Genomic DNA, 24,571 nt, shown 5'->3' with positions numbered 1-24,571 from the left:
CATATATATATATATTAACTATGCCGAACAAAAATGTTGAAAACGTGTTAAACTCAATTATTTACAGCTCCTAACTTATATGCATAAAAACTAAGCTACTTATTGTTTTGTATTATTATTATTATTATTATTATTATTATTGTTATTGTAATTATAATTATATATTGTGTTTTGGCTGCAGCTAAGCAATTTGTTTAAACTATTGAATAAAATGATAGAGTTATGTAAATTTTGATTTAAAGTTATTAAAAGTTGTTTGGCTTGCTTTTCAATTTATTGAACTGGCTAAGAAGTGGCCTTAATAGAGCTGCTTTATATATATATATTAATATTTATTTCATCTTTTTGCTTGGCAGATTTTTGTTAGATTTGGGCAATGTTTTCACATTTTTGTGTAGCACTTTTTCATTGATTAGTTCTGAAACCCATTAAAATGTGATTTCCTTCTCCTCTCCTCTCTCTCTATATATATATATAGTATAGTATACAGTATATATATATATGTGATATATATGTATCTATTCGGTATACAAACTATCAACACTAATGAATTAAGAATTGACTTGTAATTTCCATAGCCTACATTTCAGCGCGAAGATCTTTGTAATTAAAATTCAGCGTAACTTGGCTAAATATATATAAACATACATATATATATATATATATTCATATATATATATACTAAAATTGAATTGAAAATCTATATATGCACTGAATATAAATGGAAGTTGTAGTTTTTTGTTGTAACATTTGTTCACACTAGATATGGTCCTATTTGTGTTTCGTCTCTATAGATATATATAGAAAAAGCTAACATATACGATATGAGTTACCTTGAGTATATTGTCTACTTGCTAATGATATATTGCCTATCTCTCTGTGTATGTGTGCCTATTAGAATTAAAAAGTTGCTTTTGCTTGGTTTTCAGTTAATAATTAGTTAAAAATCGAATCACTTAACAGTTTTGCCTTCTGCCTTTTGTTGCAGCAACATTATTCTTTCCCAATCAATATTTACAGCATAGAAAAATATATATGTATATAGAATTCTATAATATATTTTCGCCCTTAGAAAGTCTGTATTGGTCGATAGAGTCCTGTGTAGCCGCAGAGACGAGCACGCAGTGCCGGTATCAAAAAGGCAGCCAACGAGATATCCTTCAATAGTTCCGCACACTCGCAGACCAACAGATACATTTTGTCGCCCTTCTGCGAGGTGCTCTTGTGCAGCGCAATCCGACGCAGTCCAGCAGCTCGTGGTAAATATCTATTTATATATATACACACACTATATATATATATATATATATTTATTGTAGTATTCTTTACTTACCTGTACAGCATGCGCGCTCCTGTCCAGTACAACCAGTTCTTTTCAAAGCGCTCGCCATCGTCGCCCTCGAAGACCTGCAAATTACATTTTGAATTTTTCATCGAGTTGAGTCTCAATCTGGCTCACCTTGAACACGCTGATAATGTAGCCCGTGGCGGGTGTCTGTGATTTCTTAAAGCTGCCCGCCTCATTCGAGGGCAGCACCAGCGGCGGCCGACAAATGGAAGCCACCTCGCTGTACAAATCCAACGTGTGGGCGGCAGTGTATCTGTTCCGGGGACAGGGAGGGATTTAAACAACTTAATTGAATAACATGACCAAAATATGTGTGCAACAGCGTATAGACAATCGGCAAATATATTTATTTACGATATAATATACAAATCCATAGAGTAAACCTAATATCTCAAATGACTCAAAGGAAATCGGAATAAAAGCATCCTCGTTCTAAGCGCAACACAAATATGCCACTTTATATCTTATCGAGTTACATTAGACAACAGATAGTATGTATTACAAGTGTAAATATTATCTTACTTGAGTGTTTTGGGCTCAAACTTGGAGAGCGATGAGACCCGCAGGCTGGCATAGAAATTCGATGGATCCGTTTGCATCGTGTTGATCAGATAATACGATATAAATGGAAATTCAGCTGCAGTAAATAAAAGAAAGACATAAATACATCATTATTGTAAGCAAAAACAAGAAAGAGATGATAATTTCAATATGAATTTCGACCCAGAATCTAACTTTGAATGTGGTATAGTTCTATGGGTCAAACTATGATCAAGCAGCTAAAGTTATGGCTGTGGTAAGCTTAGCTTATTTAAAAATGTGTTTCCAAATTTAAATGAAGCTTTATTCTAGAGGACAAAACACAATTATTTCTATTGTAAATAGATTCATTTATCGTTAAGGAAAGTTCTCTTAATATTATTATTAACTTGATTATTATTTCTTGCGACACTTACAGTTCTTCTCCATGTTGGCTAGAATCATGCCGCCGACTGCTGTGTTGGCCTGTTGCACCTCCGTTAATAGCTCCGAGGCAATGGCGCGTTGCTTGAGCAGCGGATGTGCGAGTGGTGATTCCATGACGGGATCTATGGCCTCTAGGGGACTCATCAGATGCACTAGAATACATAATTTGGGATCGGATACCTCTAAAACGCTGAGCGGACTTGAAGTCTTCCCATCCGCACTCAAAGCAGGCAACTGAAAGTGTTCATAAAATAAATTAGCTTTAAACTGTTGAATACAAGAGTTGATGAATGTGATTTACTGGTATTCCTGCGGGTAGAAATCGATCGACACTGTGCACCGGAATGATGAAACAGTCGCGATCCAGGGTTGCCAAGGAGATGGGCTCTGCACGAGTGCTTCCCGCGTTGCCACCACCAAAGTTGCCTGAAAATCGCAAAAACATTGTCAATATTAGTAATTGAAAACGATTTCGAAAAATCATTGATAGTTATATAGACAACAATATTACGATAGGTACCATTATAAATAGAGCTTTGATTATAGTTAGCTAGAGAGCTTTTTAGTGGCAACACACAAAAGCTTTTGCTGCAGATCCCCCCCAAAAATAGAGCTGAAAGTTATTCGAAAAATAGTTTGCAACTACTTGTTGATTGTTTGGTTATTCGAAAGCTTTTGTTGTGAGCATTGTGTTAGAAGCATGCTTTGCTGATCAGCAAAGCTTTCGCTAGAAATACTAAAAACTTAACAACACTTGTCTCAAAGCTTTCGTCAAATTTTGAAGCAATCAAGCGCCAAAGCGTCTATAAGTATATAGAAAGAAAAAAACATGTCTAGTTTTCAACAAAGAACTTGCACCAACAACAACAAGATGAGGAAAAGAACAACAACAAATTGGAGAAGTACACAAAGAGATCAAGGAAAGGTTAGGGAGAAAGTGTGTGAAAGTATTATTGTGTGTGTGCGTGTGTGTGTGTGTGTGTGGCTAAGGCACAACAGATGCTGATTGTGAGCGTATTTTGTTTTTTGTTTTTGGTTTTGATTAGTTTTTTGAGTTTTATTTGAGCAGTGGCAACAACAACAAGTTCAAGTTGGGCTCAAACCTTGCCGCGTTGCCGCAGCGGCAGCTGTAAGCAGACAACTTGTTGCACTTAATGTCTGCTGCTGCTGCTGCTGTTGCTGCTGTTGTTGTTGTTGCTGTTGTTGATAGGCGGCATGTTGTTGCTGCGTTGGCTGTTGTTGCAACTGTTGCAGTCGGATCTGACTGTTAGTGGTGCCGTGATTGATGCTGCTGTTCCAACGCATCAGCGACAGGGATCGATCGACTAACGGTTGCGGCACATCCACTTCGTAGGGGCTGTTGCTGCTGGGCTGTGTAAAGGACGTGGTCGTTGTCGGGGTACTCGGTATGCCCGATAGTGCGCTACATCGTTCTGCAATTAATTCTCTCGATATATATTTCTTTTCTTTTCGATATGTATACACACAACACAAAAACAAAAACGTAGCACAAGTAGTAGAAGTAGTAGAAGAAGAACAACAAAACAAAAATAATCATTTAGATATTGAATTCTTTTTGGGATTGGGTTGGTTTTTGGATTGGTTTGTTTTTTTTTTATATTTTATTTATTTATTTTTTTGAGTTTACTTTGTTTTTCTGTTGTTGCAGTTAGGCACATTTATACATATTTATTTACACAAGACTAGACATATTCATCATCGTATTTTTAGTAGGCATCGCATTACTGCAATTAACTGTTAGCTGGCTTATATATATGAATACACACACATAAGTTCCATTCGCTTGACCTTTTGCTATACATACATACACATATATATATATATATTTATATATATATGCAATTGTTATATGCACGTTCAAGGCCATTGCCAATTGCCATTGCCAAATACAAAAAAAAAGAAGAAATATAGAATCAAATCGTCTTTTGCCCTAAAAGCCAAGCCAACTGGAAATACGTAGATTAGCTGAAGAAAGACATGTGAGCATTCCAATTGAGATTTGCCAAAACTACAAACTGCTTTGTTTTTAAGAATATATTGAGGTATTATCATTGCAAATGAATCCTTCATGCATGCTTAACAAAGCCTGGCAAATGTGCAATGGCAAATATGAACAAGATGTTTTATTAGAAAATGATATATGGGAAAATGAAATTTGAAAATTGGGATATAATAAATGTAACATATGAAATATCTTTGGCAAGCCGAAGATTATGTATCCTTGCAGACCAGTAAATTTAAAACCCGACCGATTGTATGGTAATAATTCTTGATGTGTATTCTTTAAAATTACAATATTTACAATTAGGATCTAAGGATTTGAAAAAAGGTGGGATTCTAATAAAATACCAATGCTAAGAATGAGTAAATTAACTAACACTTTTATGCTATGCTAAAAATAATATCTTATTCAAAAGACTCTTCAAACTTGTACTTTAAATACCTAGACTAACCAACACATATAATATTAATCCTTAATACTGACACGTGCCCTTACACCAATCTATTTAATGTAAAGGTAAACATAAATCTCAATTCAAACATGCTGGCCCTAAATTGTCCAAATTCCAATTATCCTCTCGATTGCCTGTAGAAATGTGAACAGTTTGTGGCAAACGCCGCGTATGCGTGATATGCACACATGCATATTACGTATACGCCACATATGCTTTTGCCTAATTGAGTATATAAATGTGTAAATGTATCTATATATATATATATATGTGTGTGTACTGTGCCCATTGATTGCCGCCTATTGGAGCCTAACCAGCTCAGCTGCTTTGGTCCATGACGAGAGATGCTGTTTGTAAAATGGATGAAGAAATTCGAAATGTGAATTGCAAATGAAATGTAAAAGTAAATAAAATGAAGAGCAGAGCAGAGCAGACAAGACGAGACGAGACGAGACGAGAGGAGCTGTTAATGGGTTAATGGAGCGCAAATAACGAAGGCTGTGGTTAGGCCACAAAGCAAACAAAAAAGAACACAAAAGAGAGACAGAGAGACTAAAAGAGATGGTTGTGTAAGAGCAAGAGACAGAGAGAGATAGATACAGATAAAGAGATAGAAAGAGAGAGAGAGAGAGAGAGAATATGCAAGATGCTTTTGTTCGCATGGCACGACAAAATTTTGGTTACCTTCGCCCACATCATAGCCGGGCCGATTGGGCGAGAAGAAGAGATGGGTGCGATAGTGTATCTCCTCCGGCTGCTGCACCAGGCCCATGTCCCTCGAACGCTTTGTGCGACTCGCCTTCGATTGAAGTTTGCCGCCGCCGCCACCCGATTTGCTGGCGCCCTCGCGAAAATTCTTGCGAAACATTAAATTCATATTGTTGCAGTTGTTTTTGTTGTAGTTGTTGCAGTTGTTGTTGCAGTTGTTGTTGTTGCAATGAGGTTTATGAATGTCCTGTGTGATTGAGTGGTGCTATTGACTGTGGTGTTGATTGGTTGGTTGGTTGGTTGGTTGGTTGCTGGTGGTGGCTGCTCCGCTTGATTGAGCTGTGTTTTATTGTTGTCGCCTACGATTGATTAGTGAATTCAAATTGTAGGGCATTCATGTGTGTAGCTCTTGTTGTCTGTGTGTGTGTGTGTGTGTCTGTCTGTGTGTATTTTATTTGCTTTTCTTGCATTTTCTTATTTACTTTGCTATTGAGATAAGAATTAATTTGCATTTGCTTTGCCTGTTTTGCCTGCTTTTCCTTTATTTTCCTTAGGTTCAGGCAATTTCATTTATTTGCTTTTGACCCAAACTTGTTGGGCTGATAATGAAGTGTTGCCATTGCCAAAAGTTTTCCCTTCTCACGTCGCAACAGGTAGAAAACAGCTTTTCACCGGTCTTAAGCACAATTTGGTTTCAAATGCTTTTGCTGCGCAGTTTTCACTTAAGTGATTCTCTTTTCATTCTATTTATAGCAGCCTGCTTATTTTCATAGCATTTTGTTTCGCATTCGACTTTTATATATTTTAATTGGTAGCAAAAGCCAAAATTTAATTATGCAGACATAAAAGCAACTTTTCGTTAAGTATTCTATCTGCTTAACTTACAGACGATTTTAATTATAATATGTATATTTTGTATATATATAGATATGAAGTAAAGAATTTTAAATGTTCATTTTTACAGTGCATTATTATTATATGTAAAGTGAATATTTTAAACTACAAGCAAGTGCTTTGTATTTATTTGGTTTTACTTTAATTCAAGTATTAATTTATGTACAAAAACGTGTGCTCAGTAAAAGCCTTCGGAAAAAACCATATATTTGTGTTTCTACTTTCATTTAATGCTAAGCAGCTTGCAGTTTTTCTTTCAGCTTCAACTCAACAACAAAAGTCAATCAAAAAGTTAAGAGTGCTCAAGCAAATGTGTGTATATGTGTGTGTGTGTGATGTTGTTGTTTTTCCTTTTTTAGTGGAAACCATTGCGGAAATTCGCCATTTCCGCTGCTAAGCAGTTGAAAATTACTCAACACACGCCCTTCCGCAACGAGCCTCAAGTTTCCTTCTGTGTAAGTAGTTAATTTCTTGGCTAAGAAATACCCTCTAGCTCCAGTGCGACGTGGGGTGTTCATGTTCAATGGGTGTGTGTGTGTGTGTAAAAGTTGGGTAAAGTTTCACTCGTTATATATGTTTTAGGAACAATAACTTTAAAGCCAAGAGTTTTTCCATATTTTATAAGTTTGAATTATACAATTCTACTAGTTTATGAGTTGTGCAGGGTATCTGAAAATCGACAAACTTAAACAATAATGCCTTCATAGCTTTTATTTTTATGTAGTCACGCGAACAACCAAAACGGAAAATCAAACTGCAAAGAGTCAGCAGTTAGTCGATGCCCTAAAAAGGGTTCTCCACACTCTCTATATATATGTGTGTGTGTGAGAAAGAGAGTGCATGATAGAGAGAGAGGGAGAGAGAGAGAGAAAGATTTGTATGGCAGTGTGTGAATTTAATTAGTTCAAGACACGACGCAATTAGTTTTACTACCGCTTATTGATTGCTGCTGGACGATAAATTTCCACAGCATCGTTGAAATCGAAATCGAAATCGCAGCAGCCAAAAAATGGCCAAATTGCAAAGTTTGTGAAAAGTCATTTATAACATAAATCGCAGGCTGTTTTCTCTGTGTGTGTGGGTGGGTATTAAAAGTGCCCCATCAAAGTGGATTAATTTTAAAATAAATATAAACGTTTTAATGGGGTGGTAGAAAGTTTCAGCAAAACTTTGAAAATAAGGCAAAAGATTTAATAAACATTTTGAACACATTATGAAAATCTGTTTCGGAAAGTTATGAACAATGAAAAGGCATAAGTAAAACAGATTAATGGAAATTGTTTGAGCAACGATTCATTTATTATATATATAGTGATGAAAAAACTGTAAGAAACTTCGAGTTCACACAGTATAATGATAAATTGTTAAAATTGTGCAGTTTATTGACATCGTTAACATTTTTTGTATCGATTTCGGGTAAAGGACAAAATTAAACGATAAAATACTCTGGCAAAACTTAATTGTAATCTTCGTTACTCTTTTTAAAGGTTTCAGTGTATATAAAAGCAATTTTAAACTTCTGCTAGATTCTCTTGTGAATTACAAGAATGTATTCTTTTATGCCTTGCTTGATGTGTAATCTCGCTTAAACCACAAAGCGCAGCTCTTAATAAGTTCTCTCAACACAATTAATCCAAGAATATAGAACCCATTACATCGAGAACTTGTTATAGATATCTTGGGCACATAAATTGCGTATGAGTGATATTTCCCAGCTTGTACTTTTCCCAATCATCAACAAAATGCTGCCTGTCAGTACAGCACTTAATACATTCAAACACACCCAGACACACACACACACACACATACACACATAGGCCAAGAAACACCCCTCCCCGTCATCCACTAAAAACCCACCCCCAAGCGATGTAATAAGCAATGGGGTCGTAAAGTTTTTACAGCATTCCATTTTCAAGTGCCTGCCACATTGGATATTGAACGTTGGCTATAATTAATTGTTTTTACGACACAAGTTACAGCAATAATGCTCATCGTTAAATCGCGCACAACAATCAAAACAAACAACAATGAAACAATCAAGCCAAATCGGAAAGAAAACTCTCCTCAAGACCGAAAGATATTAAACATAGAAATTAAATTTCGCTCATTCCTCGATTTCATTTCGTGGCAGTGCCAAAAATAAACACCCAAATAATATAGATATATGTATATAGATATATTTTTAACCGATACATATAGAAGCATTTGTAGCTATGTACAGATCTCGTAACCTGGCTGGTCAAGACTGGAAAGTCAACTAGAAGTTACCCTGTACCCTATTGAGTATTTGCCATTGCAAGATAGTTATGATCTGTAGTTCTTGAGGAAATCTTATAAATGTTTGAGTATAAATTCAAGATAAGCTATCGAGTATAATATGAATTAATAGTTAAACATTATGCACAGAGAAGTCAAATTTGTTACCCTGTAAAGCTAGTTTGAGTTGTATTGTATAAACCATATCTTTATATGTAAATACTCAAAATAAATGCTAAGCTGACTGAGATTGAAGAATCCATATTTAATTGCCATTTATAAATATCTATATAAAAAAAGAGTTTACCTAGCATTACTCGATAAAATACGCCTTAATATAGAACTGAGCACAGGGTATACATAAAAAGAGAGCATGTCAAAAGTAAATTTGAATATTCGTGAGGGTTGGATTCAAGTTGTACTCGTACATGACCTAGGCTGAGGCAGACGGCCCTTGACCTTGTGGGCGTGTGTACTATCAACCAATATGAGTGTGAATAGATGTGTATATGTGTGTGTGTGTGTGGGTGGGTGGTGTTATGGGGTGTATGCTTGCGTGTTAGTGTTGTTGAATGATTCGGCAGGTTAGAACTATATTCGTTTGACACAAATTCATTGTTGCGAGTGTGTGAGAGAGGTGTTTGTGTGTTGTGTGTGTTTGTTTTATTTGTCGCATTTCACTTAAAGCATTTTTGTTGTAATTGTTTTGGCATGTGATTTGCAAATATTTATATCAAATAAAGTATAGATATAGACTATATAGCTAGATACTTGTACATACATATAGATGCATGTGCTTAGCTCGAGGGTTAAGCCAATTAGAAGCTGAAAAAATTAAATTGTTGACTTATGATTGCGGGATTTTCCATTAAGAGTCCAAATTGATCAAAATCAATTATTCACTTTTAATTATAAAGCCATTTGCATTTTAAATTTGTGCAATATTTTATATTTTTTTTTTTATTAGTTTTAAAAGTGTTGTTTAATACATAATTATTTGCACAGAATATTTTGAATTATATGAAATATTTTTACATAGACTTTATGTTTATATTTATGATTAATATATACATTATTTGATTTATGATTTATTCATATTTATGATTATTGCTTGCATATCATTTATATATACACTTTTTTCACGCTTTCCTTGTACACTCCGACGTATACTTAATTTTACAGCACTTTCAACTTCGACACAGTCTCTATGAGAAATAAAAGTGTAGATTGAGACTTCATTATTTTTTTCTGTTTTACTCTGCTTAGCCTGCGGCAGGACGTACAAGAACATGGGCCTTAATGCGAATTTCGATGTCTGCCGGGTCGGCTACGTAATATTTAAGTGCTGCTCTTTTTTAGCTAGCACAGTAATTATCGACAACAGTTGAGCATTATACTTTGACACAAAGGAAATCAATAGAAATGCTATTGAAAAAAAGTATAAAAATGGAGCAGAACTTTCAGTTCATACACAATTCTGATTAAATATTCTGAAAACTGAAAAGGAATACACCTTTGGACGCCTTAAGCATTTCACACGACAAACACTCACACACACTGAGAGTTTTCACACGCCACATTTTTTGTCACATAGATAAAGATAAAGGCCATGCCCCTTCTCTAAATATACATAATTCATGTTGATATATGAATTGGACTTTTCTCTCTATCATTTTTTTTTTCATTTATTTTTGTTGCTTACAAACTCGTCAAATGAATTGGAATAAATACGTTTAACGAATACGATTCGACTTCGTTGCGTTGCGGTAAGAATTCAACTGACAGTTGGCCAAGCTTTTCGCAACGTTTTTGGGTCTCTTTTTGGATCTCTTTTTGGTTGCTCTTGTCAAATATATATGACGACATCAAATTATATATATATTATTATATATATGTGTGTATGTTATAAACGTGCACTTAGCAAAAATGAAAAATGAAGAAAGTAAAAGCTTTTCTTGTCACTTGTTGCGCATACGCCGTGTGTGTCCCGCACACGCACACACACGCACACACACACATAAGACACTTGAATTTCTGTTGTCACTGATTAAATATTTATGATACATTTTTTTAGTTTATGGATTTTTTATTCCGACGCCGTCAAAAGCAGCGCACAACGCAACAAATTAACGACGAATGAATTGAAATTCTGTAGCGCCAGTTTAATACACATAGATGTATGTATATATATATATATATATACATATAAATGTATGTATGCATGTATATATATTTACAGCTAGACTGAAGCTCAGGATATGCCCACAGCCACAACAAAAATAAATACCGAGCACCACAAAACCTAAAAAATAAGTGTAAATGCTGCTTAGCAAAAGGTGCGACCTCAAAATACTCAGCATGATTTCAATACGCGATTTGTAATCAAGGGTAAAGGTTGATTTCAAAATTTAAATAATCGTTTACTATATAGAGTTCTCAAAAAACGTTGCTTTCCATTGATCCTTCTGTGATCTAGGCTTAAGGTTGATTTCAAAAGGGTATTATTTCTTATATAGAGTTCTCCAAACCCCACTCAAAAAATGTATTTTTTTAAGTATTTGAAAGTTAAAACAGTTTCCAACAAATTCAAATTCTTCTATTCATAATTCTTATGAAATATTTTGGGAAAAGAACCGAACGAATCTAAAAGCAAGCTGAAGGAACTCTCTTGGTCTTTAAATAAATTACGTTTAATATTTGGAACAAAATACATGATAAGAATAAATAAAAGTAAAATTAGAAAATACAGTAAAATTCAGATTAAGTCCGATTTGTGATTTTAGGTAATAAACTCAGTTTGAGTATCTAAATTCAACTCGCGTGTTAATAATAACATTTGCTTTTAATCAAATTGGATACAAAGCCATTTATACCCCATATTAAGCTATTGCAAGTACAGGTATTTCAGGCTAAGAGCATTTTGTTATTGTTTATTCAATGTTCTTGTTGTTGTTGTTTTTATTTGTTTTGCTGCTTTTATCCCTGCGTGCTTTTGCTAGCATTTTATTGATTATGTTCTACAGCCTGCCTCTGTGCCTCGCCTCCTCCCTTCGTGTTCAGGCTGCCAACTGACAATTCCCGCAGCTCCCGGCCTTAACTAACCGACAACTTGAATTGAAGAGGGGAGTGGGCCGAGGAGGGGGGTGGGGGTGTAGTGGAGATGAGAGGGGAAGCTAGGAACTAGCGCGGAAGTCATTCGCCTTTTGCCTAGCTTTTAATCTACTTTTGTTGCTTTATTCTCTGTATTGTTTTTGCTTTGCGGTTTCTGACTAATTTGCAGCCATGAAACCGCTGAACTTAGTTTTTGGCCATTTTCGTAGCTAATTTGGCCACGTGCCGCCACTTTGTGGCAAGTCGAAATGGCAACTGCGACAAAATGACAATTACAAATGTCTCTTGTCTGGCACGGAAATCAGCTGCACAGCAAACGGATGAGCACTCATTAAATTTGTGAAAGCTCTGTTTTCGCACACAATTATAGATGATTAAAACTGAAAGCGGCAAATAATGTAAATGTCGGGAGTGCTCGACTGGAAGAGAAGGAACTTCTGGTCAAATTTATCAATAGTGAACCATTTAAAAATGCTCACAATGAAGTTGTGCAGTGAAGGGTGTAATAAACAGTAGAAACCAACTGCGACTTCATGAAGTATATAGATATATACTTCATATATATATCAAGCTGTCTCGACTAGAGCATTCTAACTTTCCATTTTCTACATCTTATTGTTGAAGATAACATTATTTTGCTGTGCATTTTGGTGGCATTTAAGATATTTTAAGTCTTCTTCGGCTGGTTGAACAAATGTCTCTCTTTAGTTAATCCAATTTTAAGCATTTACAGCAAAATAAAACGTATTTTTCACTGTTTCTATTCGTATTGAGTTATATTTATCGTGTCACTCTAGAGAAAAGTCTGCAGTTTTATCCAACTGCATGGCTTATTTATAATGCAATTCCCGCTTTTGTCTAGTTTGCTTAAATCCCACAACATTGCTGGTGTTGGTTGTTCAAGCACATTTAAATGCAGCAGAGGCACAACACGTGATTTACATGTGTCTAAGCTGCAGCTGAGAAACTGTGCAGCCTGTGCGCTGCCGCACCTAATCCTGCCACACACGTTGCAAGCCAGGATGTGCGGCGCTTTCTTTGTATGTGCCATGCATCAAAGGGTGGAGGGGGAAGCTTTAGAGGCTAAAGTTAAAGCTAAATCAATGTTGCCCCGGGCAGAACACAACTTCAGTTTTATTATTTCATGTTGCATTGTTTTGCCTTTTACTCGTGCTGTGTTTTACTACAAAAGTTTCGCAGCCAAGTTGCAAAGTGGCAACAACAACAAGAGGAACTACAACTGATGACACGCAACTCTGCAACATGCAATTGTTTATCGTAGAGCCACAGAGTGAAGACAGTAGTCGACAGTAGTCAACAGAAATTGGCAGAAATTGGTAATACGACTTTGGAATTACACTTTGAAGAAACATAAATCTAATCTTAAAGAAAACATTAATTGTTATTTGAAGGATGTCTACGATCCCACAAAGTATATATATTTTTGATCAGCATCTATAGCCGAGTCGGTATATCTACAAAGCAATGTATCCATTTATCGACCAGATTGCTTACAGTTTATAGTAAAGCTTATATGTCCGATAAAAGACAACCGTTCCTTCTTGCTATATTATATATAATATGCCGGCAAGGCAAATGATAAAATTCATTGTGGCCACGCTTGATGTTTAAGTAGACATAACTACTTGGCCAGTAACTAAGCAACCAGAAAGCCAAAGGGATATTCCCAGCCATAAACAATTTGAAAAAGCGTCGACTGCCAACTGTCGACTGTCGACTGTCGCCGACTGCCACTGAAAGTGGCAGTGGCAGTGGCAGTGGCTTTTTGGCCATGGCTAGAATGCATGTAATGATCTAAATGAAATGCCATGGCTCATAAATTTTAAATGAATTAGTTTTTATGGGCCGGGGGCCGAAAGTGTCGCATGGCAGCTTGCTTAGCATAACTTTGCCTCTTACACTCTTAGCCATTATGAGCTGCTTAACGTGTGCATAAATTTGTATACCAAAGGGGGGGGTTGGCGGGTTGGGGGGTGTACGGGTTACGGGATAATCATAACTTTTAGTTTAGTGCTTGGCACACGATGTGCTTGAATTTTGTATAAGTTGAAGTTGACGCTTGGCATTGCTAGTTGTTATTAACAGTGGTTGAGCACTTTGCCAAGTTAGCAGCCCCCCCTTCCTACTTGTAAGCCACGCCCCTGTCCTTGTCAAGCAGCTGTCAAAAGTGCTGTGATAAAGTTAAGCGGCCAATTTGATTGACTTACGATTGTCACAACTGTTACTTATATAGATAGATAGTAGCTGCGCTATAGTTCCGCATGTGATTAGTTCTTCGATATAGTTCTGTAGTCGCCAGTCGGCTGTGGGGGGTTTTCACCCTCTCAACTTTTCGATTCTGTTATTCCAATCAGCAAAGTCTCAAAGTATTTGTGTATTTCTGACAACTTTTCAATTTCGTAAAACGCAAATATAACGAAAAACTTTTCCTTACTGCTTACCAAAAATGTATATGTAAAAAATAAATTCTAAAAAACCACATGCTACAAATTTGCAATTTAACGACCACAAAGCCAAATAACAAACTAAACTGAAGGCGAGTTGAAGAACTAGGGGAGGATCGACTCGCATATACCCTGTGTTTTCTAACTTAGCTGAGAGTTAACTTATCAAGTATATATATCATCCATAGACTCCGACAAGCATCATTCTGCCTAATGCTTACTTTTACACAACATTTGTCGCATTTTGAATGGATTCAGGGAATAAGAAGACTTCCCATTAATCCATTAAAGTGCGGACAAGTGCAGATCTCCAAGCCTATACCTTACTCTGCAAATACCAACTCAGAGTCATTCTTCTGCATATTGTATACGTTCCATTTCTTGTAGTTTATGTACCCCTTTCTTGTACACACTTCATGGCCACAGGGCAATTCAAGTACAGATGGGGGGAAGGGGATAGAGAGTGCTGAAACTGCAAGTAAATCTGTTTGTGTCCATTTTTTGGGTTTTGTGTTGGCAGCTGGTATTTTCTTTTGGGCAGTTTATTGCTTTGCCACGCCCACAAGCAGAATGGAAATACACCAACAAAAACCACTCCACTCTTTTTTTGGGCCACACCCAAACTCCCGCCCGCCCACAGACACAACATAAATTACAACGTCATTCATTTCCTTCATAAAATTGAAAAATGTTGTGCAAATTACGCGTAATACCAACAAAAAAAAAAAATATCAACGAGGAAAGCGAAAACGCAATGAAAACTTCGCGCCCGGAAAACTACAAGAACATTATATATACGATTTAATTTTTTTTATGGCTGTTATGGCCATGTTTATAGCCACCACCCACTGATAACAGCCACCATCTGCATTTAATGCAGCCTCCATTCGCGTTTCTCTTGTTTCTGTGGCATGCCCCATTAAAATGCATGGGAAAACTCCATTTGGTTTTCAAATTATGCATCTGTTGAAAGTTTTAAAAGGTTTTGAAATGTGCTAGTTTTTGCCAACGCCATAACTTTGTTAAAAGTGATACGATTTTCACAAACCGGTGCTCCTTAATCATGGTTTGACTTCAAGATTAATACTACATTCAAAGTTGGAAACGCGATTCCGGCTTGAAATTCTAGTTGGTTAATGATACACCCAAAAAATGGAAGAGCCGGTTCGAAGCTTGCCTCTAGTTGAATATGAAATGAATATAAATCATCACTAATCATCAATTTAGATTCTTCTAATAGATGGTCACATATAAAATCTAAAATCTTTAATGCTTAACTATAATTTATTGCAGCTTAAACATTGTTGTCTATGAAAATGCTGATTATTTGAAAAATCACAAATTGGCAATCATTGTTAGCACATTTCAGATTGCATATTTGCATAAATGTTACGCACAACCAGTGCTCAACATATGCAATTACCACACACACACACACACACACAGAAATGCAAACAGAAGCTGTCGTAAAAAGCATTTTTGGGGGCAAGCAAATATGCTGATATCTAAATAATTTGTCGCCTGCTGACCGAAAGCTTTCATAAATGTCCAAGCCCCGCCCACTCTGTGTGTGTTGGAGTGTATGAATGGGTGTGGGTGTGTGTGTGTGGTTATTTTTGTGTATTTGGTCCTAAGGTCAGCCAGAGCAAACGCAGACAAAAATCGGCAACAAACAATTCCAAAATGTGGCCAAAAACCAGATGGACAAATTTAAGCTTGATTGGTGTGTGTGTTTGGGTGTGTGTGTGTGTGTGCAGTTTTAGGGTTCGAATTAAAAAAAGGATAGATTTATAAGCCTAAAAAATTACAGTGAATTAATCTAAAATTCGATTTAAATCGAAAGATTATATTTATTATTAGCAATAATTTCCATTTACGAGTGTACATCAATCATAGATAAGAAAGGAGCCCCTTTTGTCCTTAATCAACAATCCCAAAATGTTGATGCATTATTTATTAAGCCCGCATAAACAAAAGTTCGACAATCCATTACAGCCAATATTTGAAAACAAGTAAAAATCATCTAGTTGACAGAAATCGACTGGAAAATACCCTGTGCTGAAGTCTTTAACTTTGTGTATAGGAAAAATACTTTCCCTTGTTGCTGTGCAATTTGGTAAATATTAAAATACGATTTGCTGACGGTTGAGAAACAGATATTGATAAAAAGTCATACGGATGTTCAAGTAATCGATATGTATCGATATTCGCAAAATAGAGGCAGTTTTGGATAAAATGAAATCAACTTGATCTGCTCAAAGTATACAAGAACTTATATTCCAAATTTAAGGTCTCTAGCTGCTATCGACAGGCAGATATGGCCAGACAGACTCGGCTGTTAATGCTGATCTAACATATACATACCCTATAGAATCGAAATTACCTCTTTCCGTCAGTTACATACTTTCCCACAACTTCATTTTAGCCTTATCCTATGTTTTCGAGGCATAAATAAGTATTTATAGTCTAAAATGACAATCTACTTGCCAACAGATAAGACTTGCTAGCTTTGCTGATTCATCAAAGTCAATTACATCGTTTTTTTTCCCCAGTGTATATACACTTTGAGTCTATGTCCCACTCACTCACCCATGTAGTCGCATTGCAGCGGCACCGTTGGCTTCTCGTGCAGCTGATGAAGCCAGTGCATCAATTGGGCCAACTTGCTGCGCGTTGTGTCTGTCCGCTCGCAGTTTAGGACACTTGGCTCGAACTCGAAGCTAACATCCCATTTGGACAACTGGATGGCCCTCTGCATGGCGTTGCGATACATTTTGGTTAAGTGACATTAACTGGCAGACACTTGAGTTTGAACTGGGTCTTCAGTCTGTTCGCTAGCATTAAAGATACGTTTTGTTTGGTTTTCGGTTTTTGGTTTTGGGTGACTTTTGTGATAAAGTTTGCCTCGTGCGTCTGTCGTAAATTTTGCTTGAAATCGGCGTATTGTTAGATAAGCCCCCCACATCAAATGCCTCCCATGTCAATCAAAATTGGCATTTGGGTATCTCTTTCTGCACGACAGCTTTTCAATTACTCATCAATGGAGACGGAACAAAAAAAACAAAGCCATCCACAAAAGAAATGGGCCAAAAAGGAATCACAACATTTCACATAAACATAGAAATAAATAAGAATAAAAAGAAAAATGCCATGCTAATTTTTGTAGTCATTATTCATTATGCGTCCATTGAAAACTTTAATAGCAATAAATCAGCCCAATAATTCATGCACAGCCCTCAAATTGAAAAATATGCAATATTTATGCATAAAATATATATATATTGGCCTTATTACATACTTATTTATATTTATATTTTCAGCTTTCATCATGCTGAATTTCAATTTTAATTTATTAATGCATATTTTCAGGCGCTGTCTGCCACTGACAGTTTTTATCTCAAGTGTGATATAGTTGCCATACCCTGTACTTGCAAAGATGAGTTAAGAGGGTATATTCTAAAGAGAGAGACATCATAAGACTCGATAGTCAGGCTTACCTAGAAGTGTGCAAGTCAGCTCCAGAACAGAGCCGAAATTCATCAATATTTTTAAGTTCATAGGATCTTTGGGAACCGAAATTACTAGGCCATATAATACCGTATATATAGACCGTATATATAGACATGTATCGAAACTGTTTTTAAAGCTTTATCGAAAACTTATGCACCAGAATTGAAATCAATAAATAATTAATTTTATTTGACATCCCAGTCTACGTCTACAATCCCATTAATTTTATATACTTAAAACAAGTTTCGATTAACTTTCAGAATATCGATAGATTTTTAAGAACTTTTCAACTAAAAACTGAATACAACTATATAATATATAATATAATATATTTAAATAATCAACATAAAATTCAATAAATTATTTTTATAGCTAAGTTCCTGTTGATCATCATTACATGTGTTGAGTTGTAACTCGTATTAGTTTATATATTTTATTTATATGTTATTTATATATAGCCAATACTCCTGTGCTGCTGCTAATTATGCTTGTTATTTATGCACCAGTTGCGAAATTGTTTTGACAATAAATATGCTTGTGGTCGATGGGAAATTGCTGGCAATTATGGCCAAGTACAATTTGACATTGGCCAAACTTATGGTCTGCAAATAATTTGGCACAAATAATTTCGCACTCGATTTGTTCTTCCGTTCTGTCAATTTAGTGGAAAACTCAGCAAAGCAACTGCAATCTGATTAGCAGCTTATACAAGTGCAAATAGAAAATTGATTTTCCTATAAGTGAATTTCTAGTTGGACTTGCATAAGTTTCTAGCTAATAGACTATCATCAAATTAGTACAAATAATTCATTTGAATATTCAAAGAAGGGAAACATTATGCGCACTTTAACCCAGATTCTATAACATTCCTTAAAGCTATTTTGAATTTCGAGGTGGGCGAAACTTGTTATTAATTATCATGTAATTGATTATATTGAACGGAATTCGCCTGTTGCCTGTGCAGTGAAACCTAACCTGGCCCAACACACATCTATCTAGCACAAGTTCAAAGGCCAACTGCTCTATATTTGTCAATGGCATAATAGACTTTATCAACAGGCACATGATCAGAAATCACATTGATGTCGAATTTTTAAAGCCCACTGAATTATAATATCTTCAATTTGACATGGGCGAAATACTTATAACTACACAAGTAAATACTTAAATAAGGAATCACCGAGTTGGATTAACCAAACTCATAGAGACAAAAGAGTTTGCCATTCGACAGGCGTTTTAACTTATTAAATTGTCAAGTAGAAGTAAAATAAGTCCAACAAATATTTTCGAAACTGATAGTTCTCTTCTTTTAGTATAATTATTAAAAGTTTATTTCGTAGCAGATTTAAATAACATCTAAATTTATTCTAGCTACAACATAAAAAGTCCATTTCAGCTTTGTAACGAATGCAACACACACATTAAATGTTGCAATTGAAGCAAGCAGCTTGTTGTCGGGAAATAGAAAATATTTAATTAAATGTGAATAATTTAAAAACGACAACTGCCACTTGCCACGCCACGCCAAGAACGTGACTGTCACAAAGGAGGTGCTGCAACAGAGGGGTGCAAGCAGGGGTGGGCCAAGGGTGGCTGCTATAGACGACTCCTTTTACTTCTTCCTCGTCGTCGTCGTCGTCAACATCTTTGGCATTTATTTTATTTGCGCATTTGTTCAATTTCTTCGCTCCGCCGCTCGCTGCGAGTAGTAAAAAAATAATGCCGCGGACTGCGGATAAGCATAAAAAGCGGCTCAATAGGCGTGGCACATTGGCAAGTGCAAGCCCATAAATTTTACGTATGTGCACAACAAACCCACCCACTGCCACTTACCCCTCAGCCACCAGCCCCCCTCGCTTGCATCAACTACACAAATAGAGCTCTTCGCAAGCAAAAAGCAACAAAAAAAATCAAAAAGGGGTTTTTACGAGCACTTCTTGTATTTGAATTGTTACTGTGGGGTGTGTGTGCATGCCAGGACGAGAAGGATGGGCTGGGAAGGGGCAGGGGCAGGGGGAGGGGGCAACCATGCCGTACACCGTAAACAATGACATTAGTGAAATGCTTCGCATATGCATTAAATATTTTTATTGTTCATGGCCCATATGAAAAGTAATTTCTGCTTTAGCATATTTTCAACATTTTAATGGCATTTTGCGCATTTCGCATAAATAAATAAGAACATCACAAAAAAGAGGGCAAAATAAGGGCCGAGGATGGGTTGGCGGGAATCCACTTAACAAGTTAGCCAAAGGAGAAAAGTATCTGAGAATTCTTGCAGTGGAAAGTGACAAACTGTTAGCATCAATCGAGCATTTTAAATACTAAATACAGTTCGCATTTAAATACAGTTATTAAAAAATTATATATTCTATTAGTTGGGAATTTAAACTAGCCAACAGCCAGTATAAAACAGTAGCTCCGATTCCCAGGCATGGATATAGCAACATATGTTGGGTATCTTGTGGAGGGAATTATAATTTTGTCGTGGAGTTTGTAACGCATTATTTGAATCGGATTACTATATCATAAAGCTGCCAACTATCGATAAATTCTTGTATAAAATACTTTTCTGGTTAACTACTTATCGAGATGACAAAACTCACCAGTGAAAGGGCATGCAATCTTCGGCTTGCCTAGAAAAGTCTTAAAGTCTCTAGGACTGGTCGTCCCACACATAAAACTGTCATTATTTTACCATAATTAAACTGATTGCGGCTAGTTTATTCTTGGCTTGTAGTTGTTGTAAATTCTACATGTAAAATTTATGCACATATCTCTCCATTAGTTTATTGTTCCCAGCTTTCATCAGAGTAAATTTCTTCGCATATTATTCATACCCGACTGACTCTCAAACTGTTTTATTGCTGGCAAACACGAGTCTATTCACACACACACACACACACACTCACATACATGTTTACACCCTCTCTGGAGAGCATTTGATTTCACAATTCTGTTGTGTGTTGGATTCGTAAACGTTCTGTTGACAGCGCTGCTTTAATGCCACCTGGGAATAATAATCCAATTTTGCAACAAAATTTTTCAAATTAAAAACAAAAATAGAGAGAATACAGTAACAATGAAAATGTGATTTATAGTTCTTATAAATCAAATAAAGCACAATAGCAATGAAAAAATTTGATAAAAAGTAACTTTCTTTAATAAGATTCCAGCGCATTCGGCAAAAGATTGATTAAGGCAAAAATGACAAAATGACAAAAGGATAATCAGCTTTTTCTGTACAAAGCCTCAAAATTAATATGTGTCATGTATGAAAGGCACTTTAATAAACAGCCTTTTCAGCTGCTGTCAGTCGTAAGACTTAAACTGATTTATCCGACTCAAAGGGAAGCCACAGGACATGACAAAGATGCAACAAAGATTAGACGAGTGGACTAAAGTCAAGTCAGAACAAACACTGATGCAGCACTAAATTTTCGGCTGGCTTTTGGCAGAGCTGACAACTTAATATTTAAGATAGACCCCCAAATCTGTGGCATGGACAATCAAATCAATTGGTTGACCCTCAAAGAGTCCAAGGCCAAGTGCAGGAGCCAAGCCAAACCAAGCACAAATTTATCAAATAATGCGCAGTCGAGCGAAACAAACTTACCCGTAACAAAAGAAGAAGAGAGAAAAAAGAAAGAAATAGTGGAAAAAAAAACACCTGCAGCTTCCCAATTGGCATGTCCGCACGGCCATAAATCGTGATAAATGAAGTGAGCTGCCAATGTTGCCAGCCTACTTATCAATGTTTGGCCAAACAACAAGCAGCGGAGAGTGACCAGTGGGGGGAATGAATAACCACCCGCACTATAACTTACAACATTTGGCAGGCAGCCAGCAGAGGCAAACAGATATACTCCAAAAAGAAGAAAAAAGTAAAACGAGACACACAAATTGGTGACTGTTGCTTTTTGAGTTTAACTTTTGTGTCTGTTTGCTTGGCCTGCATAGTGAGTGCTATAAAAAGAGAAATGAAATTGTTTAATTAAGGTGCTGTAAGCAAATTAACTGAGTGACAATTAAATAGAACAGTGCTTATTTAATTCTGTTTAAACATCTCTCTGCTTTTTCCTTTTTGTTTACCAGAAGTTGATTGATTAACAGTCGACATATTATTTACGTGCTGCTGTTATTGCATTCCACAGATCAGTGCTAGTGATGTGCTCAAAAGAGCTTAACAGTTTAATACAACAGTTAACATAATGTTATGTGCTGCTGAGATGAGGATCATGTTAAAGGTGTGTGGCTCTGCAAAGTGGGCAAACTGTAATTTTAAGTAGTTTATAGATGTGATAATGAAGATAAAGCCTGAAGTTTGAAGCTAAACGCTATAACTGCTAGGTAGTTCCAAGACAGCTACTTTCACATTATAGATATTAATGCACTTAAACTATTTAGCTTTTAACAGCACAATGCTAAATATTCATGCTAACAGTTAGCATAAGCTTAACATAATGCAAGATAGTTTATGGTTGAAGTGCTGCTATTTAAAGGAAAGTTTAGCTGTTAAAAAATTGTCATTTTGGTTTAAAAATCGATTTGTAATATTCTTGCAGATTTATCTTAAGCATCCTAGAAAAACAATCAGTGGCAGTCTGCTGAAGGGATATGCACACACACACACATACTGAGACACACGGACTAGAAGCACATCCTTGATTGCAGTTTGTTTTGCTGTTAGCTGTTGGCTGTTGGTAAATGCTGCGTATACGCAATTTGAGTTTCAGTTCGCTTTGCATGCATATGCAACAGCATCAAATGCTGCATAAATTATACGCCGCGTTGCATGTGGCACGTTGCACGCTGTCAGCTATATTGACTTTTTCATCCTCTATTTTTTTCATTACTTTTCTGTTGCCTGTGGTGCATAAATTCAAATTAAATAGCTGTGCTTTGTGGGTCGTCTGCAACATTTGCAACATCGATCAGTGGGTCAAAATTGCGACTACAAGTCTTAAGTAGCATTTTGTGGGTCACTTCACAGTTTCCACTTGCAACGGGGCTGCTTTGCTTGCTCGTGCCACCAAGCGACACCATAAATTTTAAATATTGTTGCATTTTGCCCGTCGGCGCTTTTTCGCCACTTTCTTTTATTATCTCTGTCAAACAAAACAGGTGAAGGGAGGTGGAAAAGGGACGAATTGTGTGTTGAAGGCACACAAAACATGGCTAATTATGAGTGATGAACATTTTTGAGCATTAGCGTCGCTTTTGTTAACATTGCGCCTTAAATTAAAAATAAATTGTGGCTGACAATTATCAAAATGCAAATTAATTTCTGCCTCTTCTTCTTAATCTGCTACTGTGCAAATATCACAGCTTAACAGAAGAGCCAAACAGAAAGAGGGAAATATTTTAAAGCTCTTACGATCGCAGCTGCTGAATAATTTCCCAATGAAATGCTCTCAATTGCATATTTCACACAACATAACAGGGGACACTTACACTGATCGAAGCTATGTTAAGCCAATAAAAAACCAGTGCTCTTTCTCTCTCTCTCGCTGTTAGAACTCAACTCTGCTCCCTTCGCCTTTCGCTTTTTTTTATTCTCTCTTCTGCTTACACATTGAATTGATTTACCATTTGTATTTCGCATTTCGCATTGACAATGAAATTGCCATCAAAGTCACGTGTTGGCAGCAACAACAACAAACAGCAACAACAACATCAATCGGCAGCTGCGAAATTCGCATGCAAATTGCCACTTGAGAAGAGCAGGCGGAAGACAAAATACAGATAAAGATAAAAGGCGATTGGGGAACGAGCAATAAATACAACAAAAAGTCATCAAACACAACACACGAAACATGTCAAGGCAAATACAAATAAGAATAACAAATAGAGGGGAAAAAAACTCTGTTGTTTGATTGCCAGGCACAACTGCTGCAATCACAAATAGCTGCCCTATCTGCGTTGATTTCTAGACATAGACAACAATCAACATTGACAACAATTGCATGCCAAAAATTATTCTCTATCTGTGCCACTTCTCCTTGCCCCTCCCCCTCTGGCTAACACGCATACCATTCTTTAACATTGAGCAAACTAATTACAGTGGCGCTTAGAAAAATATTTCTTACAGCAATTGGAATATTTCTTTTCAATGTGCAGCAAAGTCAATAATTTTAATTATTTTCAATATTGCACAATTTTAAATTGTAATTTTAACATATTAATACCTTTTAATGTACCCAATAACAAGGAGACAAATAATTCTCAAGCGTTCTCATTTTTCTAGCAGTCACTGTTAAGATTTACAGAGAACTAATTATGTAGGCATTTCACTCACTCACCTTTGTTGCTGTTGGGTCCGTTAGCCGTTTGCAGCGAGGACATTGGTATTGCCAGGCAATTCCTTCCCGTCACGGGCAGATCGAGATCCTGTGGTGGCTCGGAGCGGGGACATGGAGTGTAGGCAATTTTGCTGCCACGGCCCGGCGTTGGACTGACACGTGAGTGACGCCCGCCGCCGCCGGCTAAACGCTCGCTGGCCATGCTACTGGCGGGCGGGGGATGAGTGCGGAGTTGCCACTAATCCAAATATTGTAGGCACATGGCAAAAAAGGATTAGCTGAATTTACAAAAATGCAAAACACTTTGGGGTATTCGCTTCTATTGGCTACTGTTAGTAGAGGATGAGGCAGCGCTCTTTGTAGCTTTAACTGCACTTTAGTTGCACTTGCTCACTTCCTACTTGGCACGACATTCGCACGCTGCAACAAATAACACAAACACCAGCAGCCACCCAACAACAGCAACAACGACGACGTATAATAAACCCAAGTCAAGCGCGCGCGTGCAGCCAACTTGCTCCGTCAAAGTCCTGCCAT

At 36.6% G+C, this 24,571-nt stretch overlaps 1 protein-coding gene across 7 annotated transcripts; it reads right to left on the bottom strand.

The window, feature by feature from the left end:
• Positions 1–1,042: 1,042 nt before the first annotated feature.
• Positions 1,043–24,571, bottom strand: LOC6568742. 7 transcript variants are annotated; one of them, XM_032741113.2, is made up of 9 exons: positions 10,349–10,364; positions 5,473–5,855; positions 3,418–3,747; positions 2,616–2,740; positions 2,305–2,548; positions 1,871–1,985; positions 1,460–1,601; positions 1,334–1,407; positions 1,043–1,267 (listed from the first exon to the last, which is right to left on the bottom strand). In XM_032741113.2, the coding sequence occupies exons 2-9, from the start codon at positions 5,663–5,665 to the stop codon at positions 1,069–1,071; spliced, it is 1,422 nt and encodes a 473-aa protein (XP_032597004.1). In that variant the 5' UTR covers positions 5,666–5,855; positions 10,349–10,364; the 3' UTR covers positions 1,043–1,068. The 7 variants fall into 7 exon arrangements, with proteins under 7 accessions (XP_032597004.1, XP_001995126.2, XP_032597003.1 ...); XM_001995090.3 differs by lacking the exon at positions 10,349–10,364 and adding an exon at positions 9,428–9,463 and having other exon boundaries at positions 5,473–5,644; XM_032741112.2 differs by lacking the exons at positions 5,473–5,855; positions 10,349–10,364 and adding an exon at positions 24,035–24,554.

Source organism: Drosophila grimshawi, unplaced genomic scaffold (genome assembly GCF_018153295.1).
Source record: "Drosophila grimshawi isolate 15287-2541.00 unplaced genomic scaffold, ASM1815329v1 contig_1367, whole genome shotgun sequence".
NCBI classification, from domain to species: domain Eukaryota; kingdom Metazoa; phylum Arthropoda; class Insecta; order Diptera; family Drosophilidae; genus Drosophila; species Drosophila grimshawi.
This window is presented reverse-complemented; position numbering and strand designations above follow the sequence as displayed.

Excerpts from the sequence above, each read along its gene's own strand:
- LOC6568742 (XM_032741112.2), bottom strand. The coding sequence starts at position 24,236 with ATGGCCAGCGAGCGTTTAGCCGGCGGCGGCGGGCGTCACTCACGTGTC. Across the intron at positions 3,748-24,034 it reads CGGACCCAACAGCAACAAAG|AACGATGTAGCGCACTATCG; the intron begins GTGAGTGAGTGA and ends AATTAATTGCAG. Across the intron at positions 2,549-2,615 it reads TTCTACCCGCAGGAATACCA|TTGCCTGCTTTGAGTGCGGA; the intron begins GTAAATCACATT and ends GAACACTTTCAG.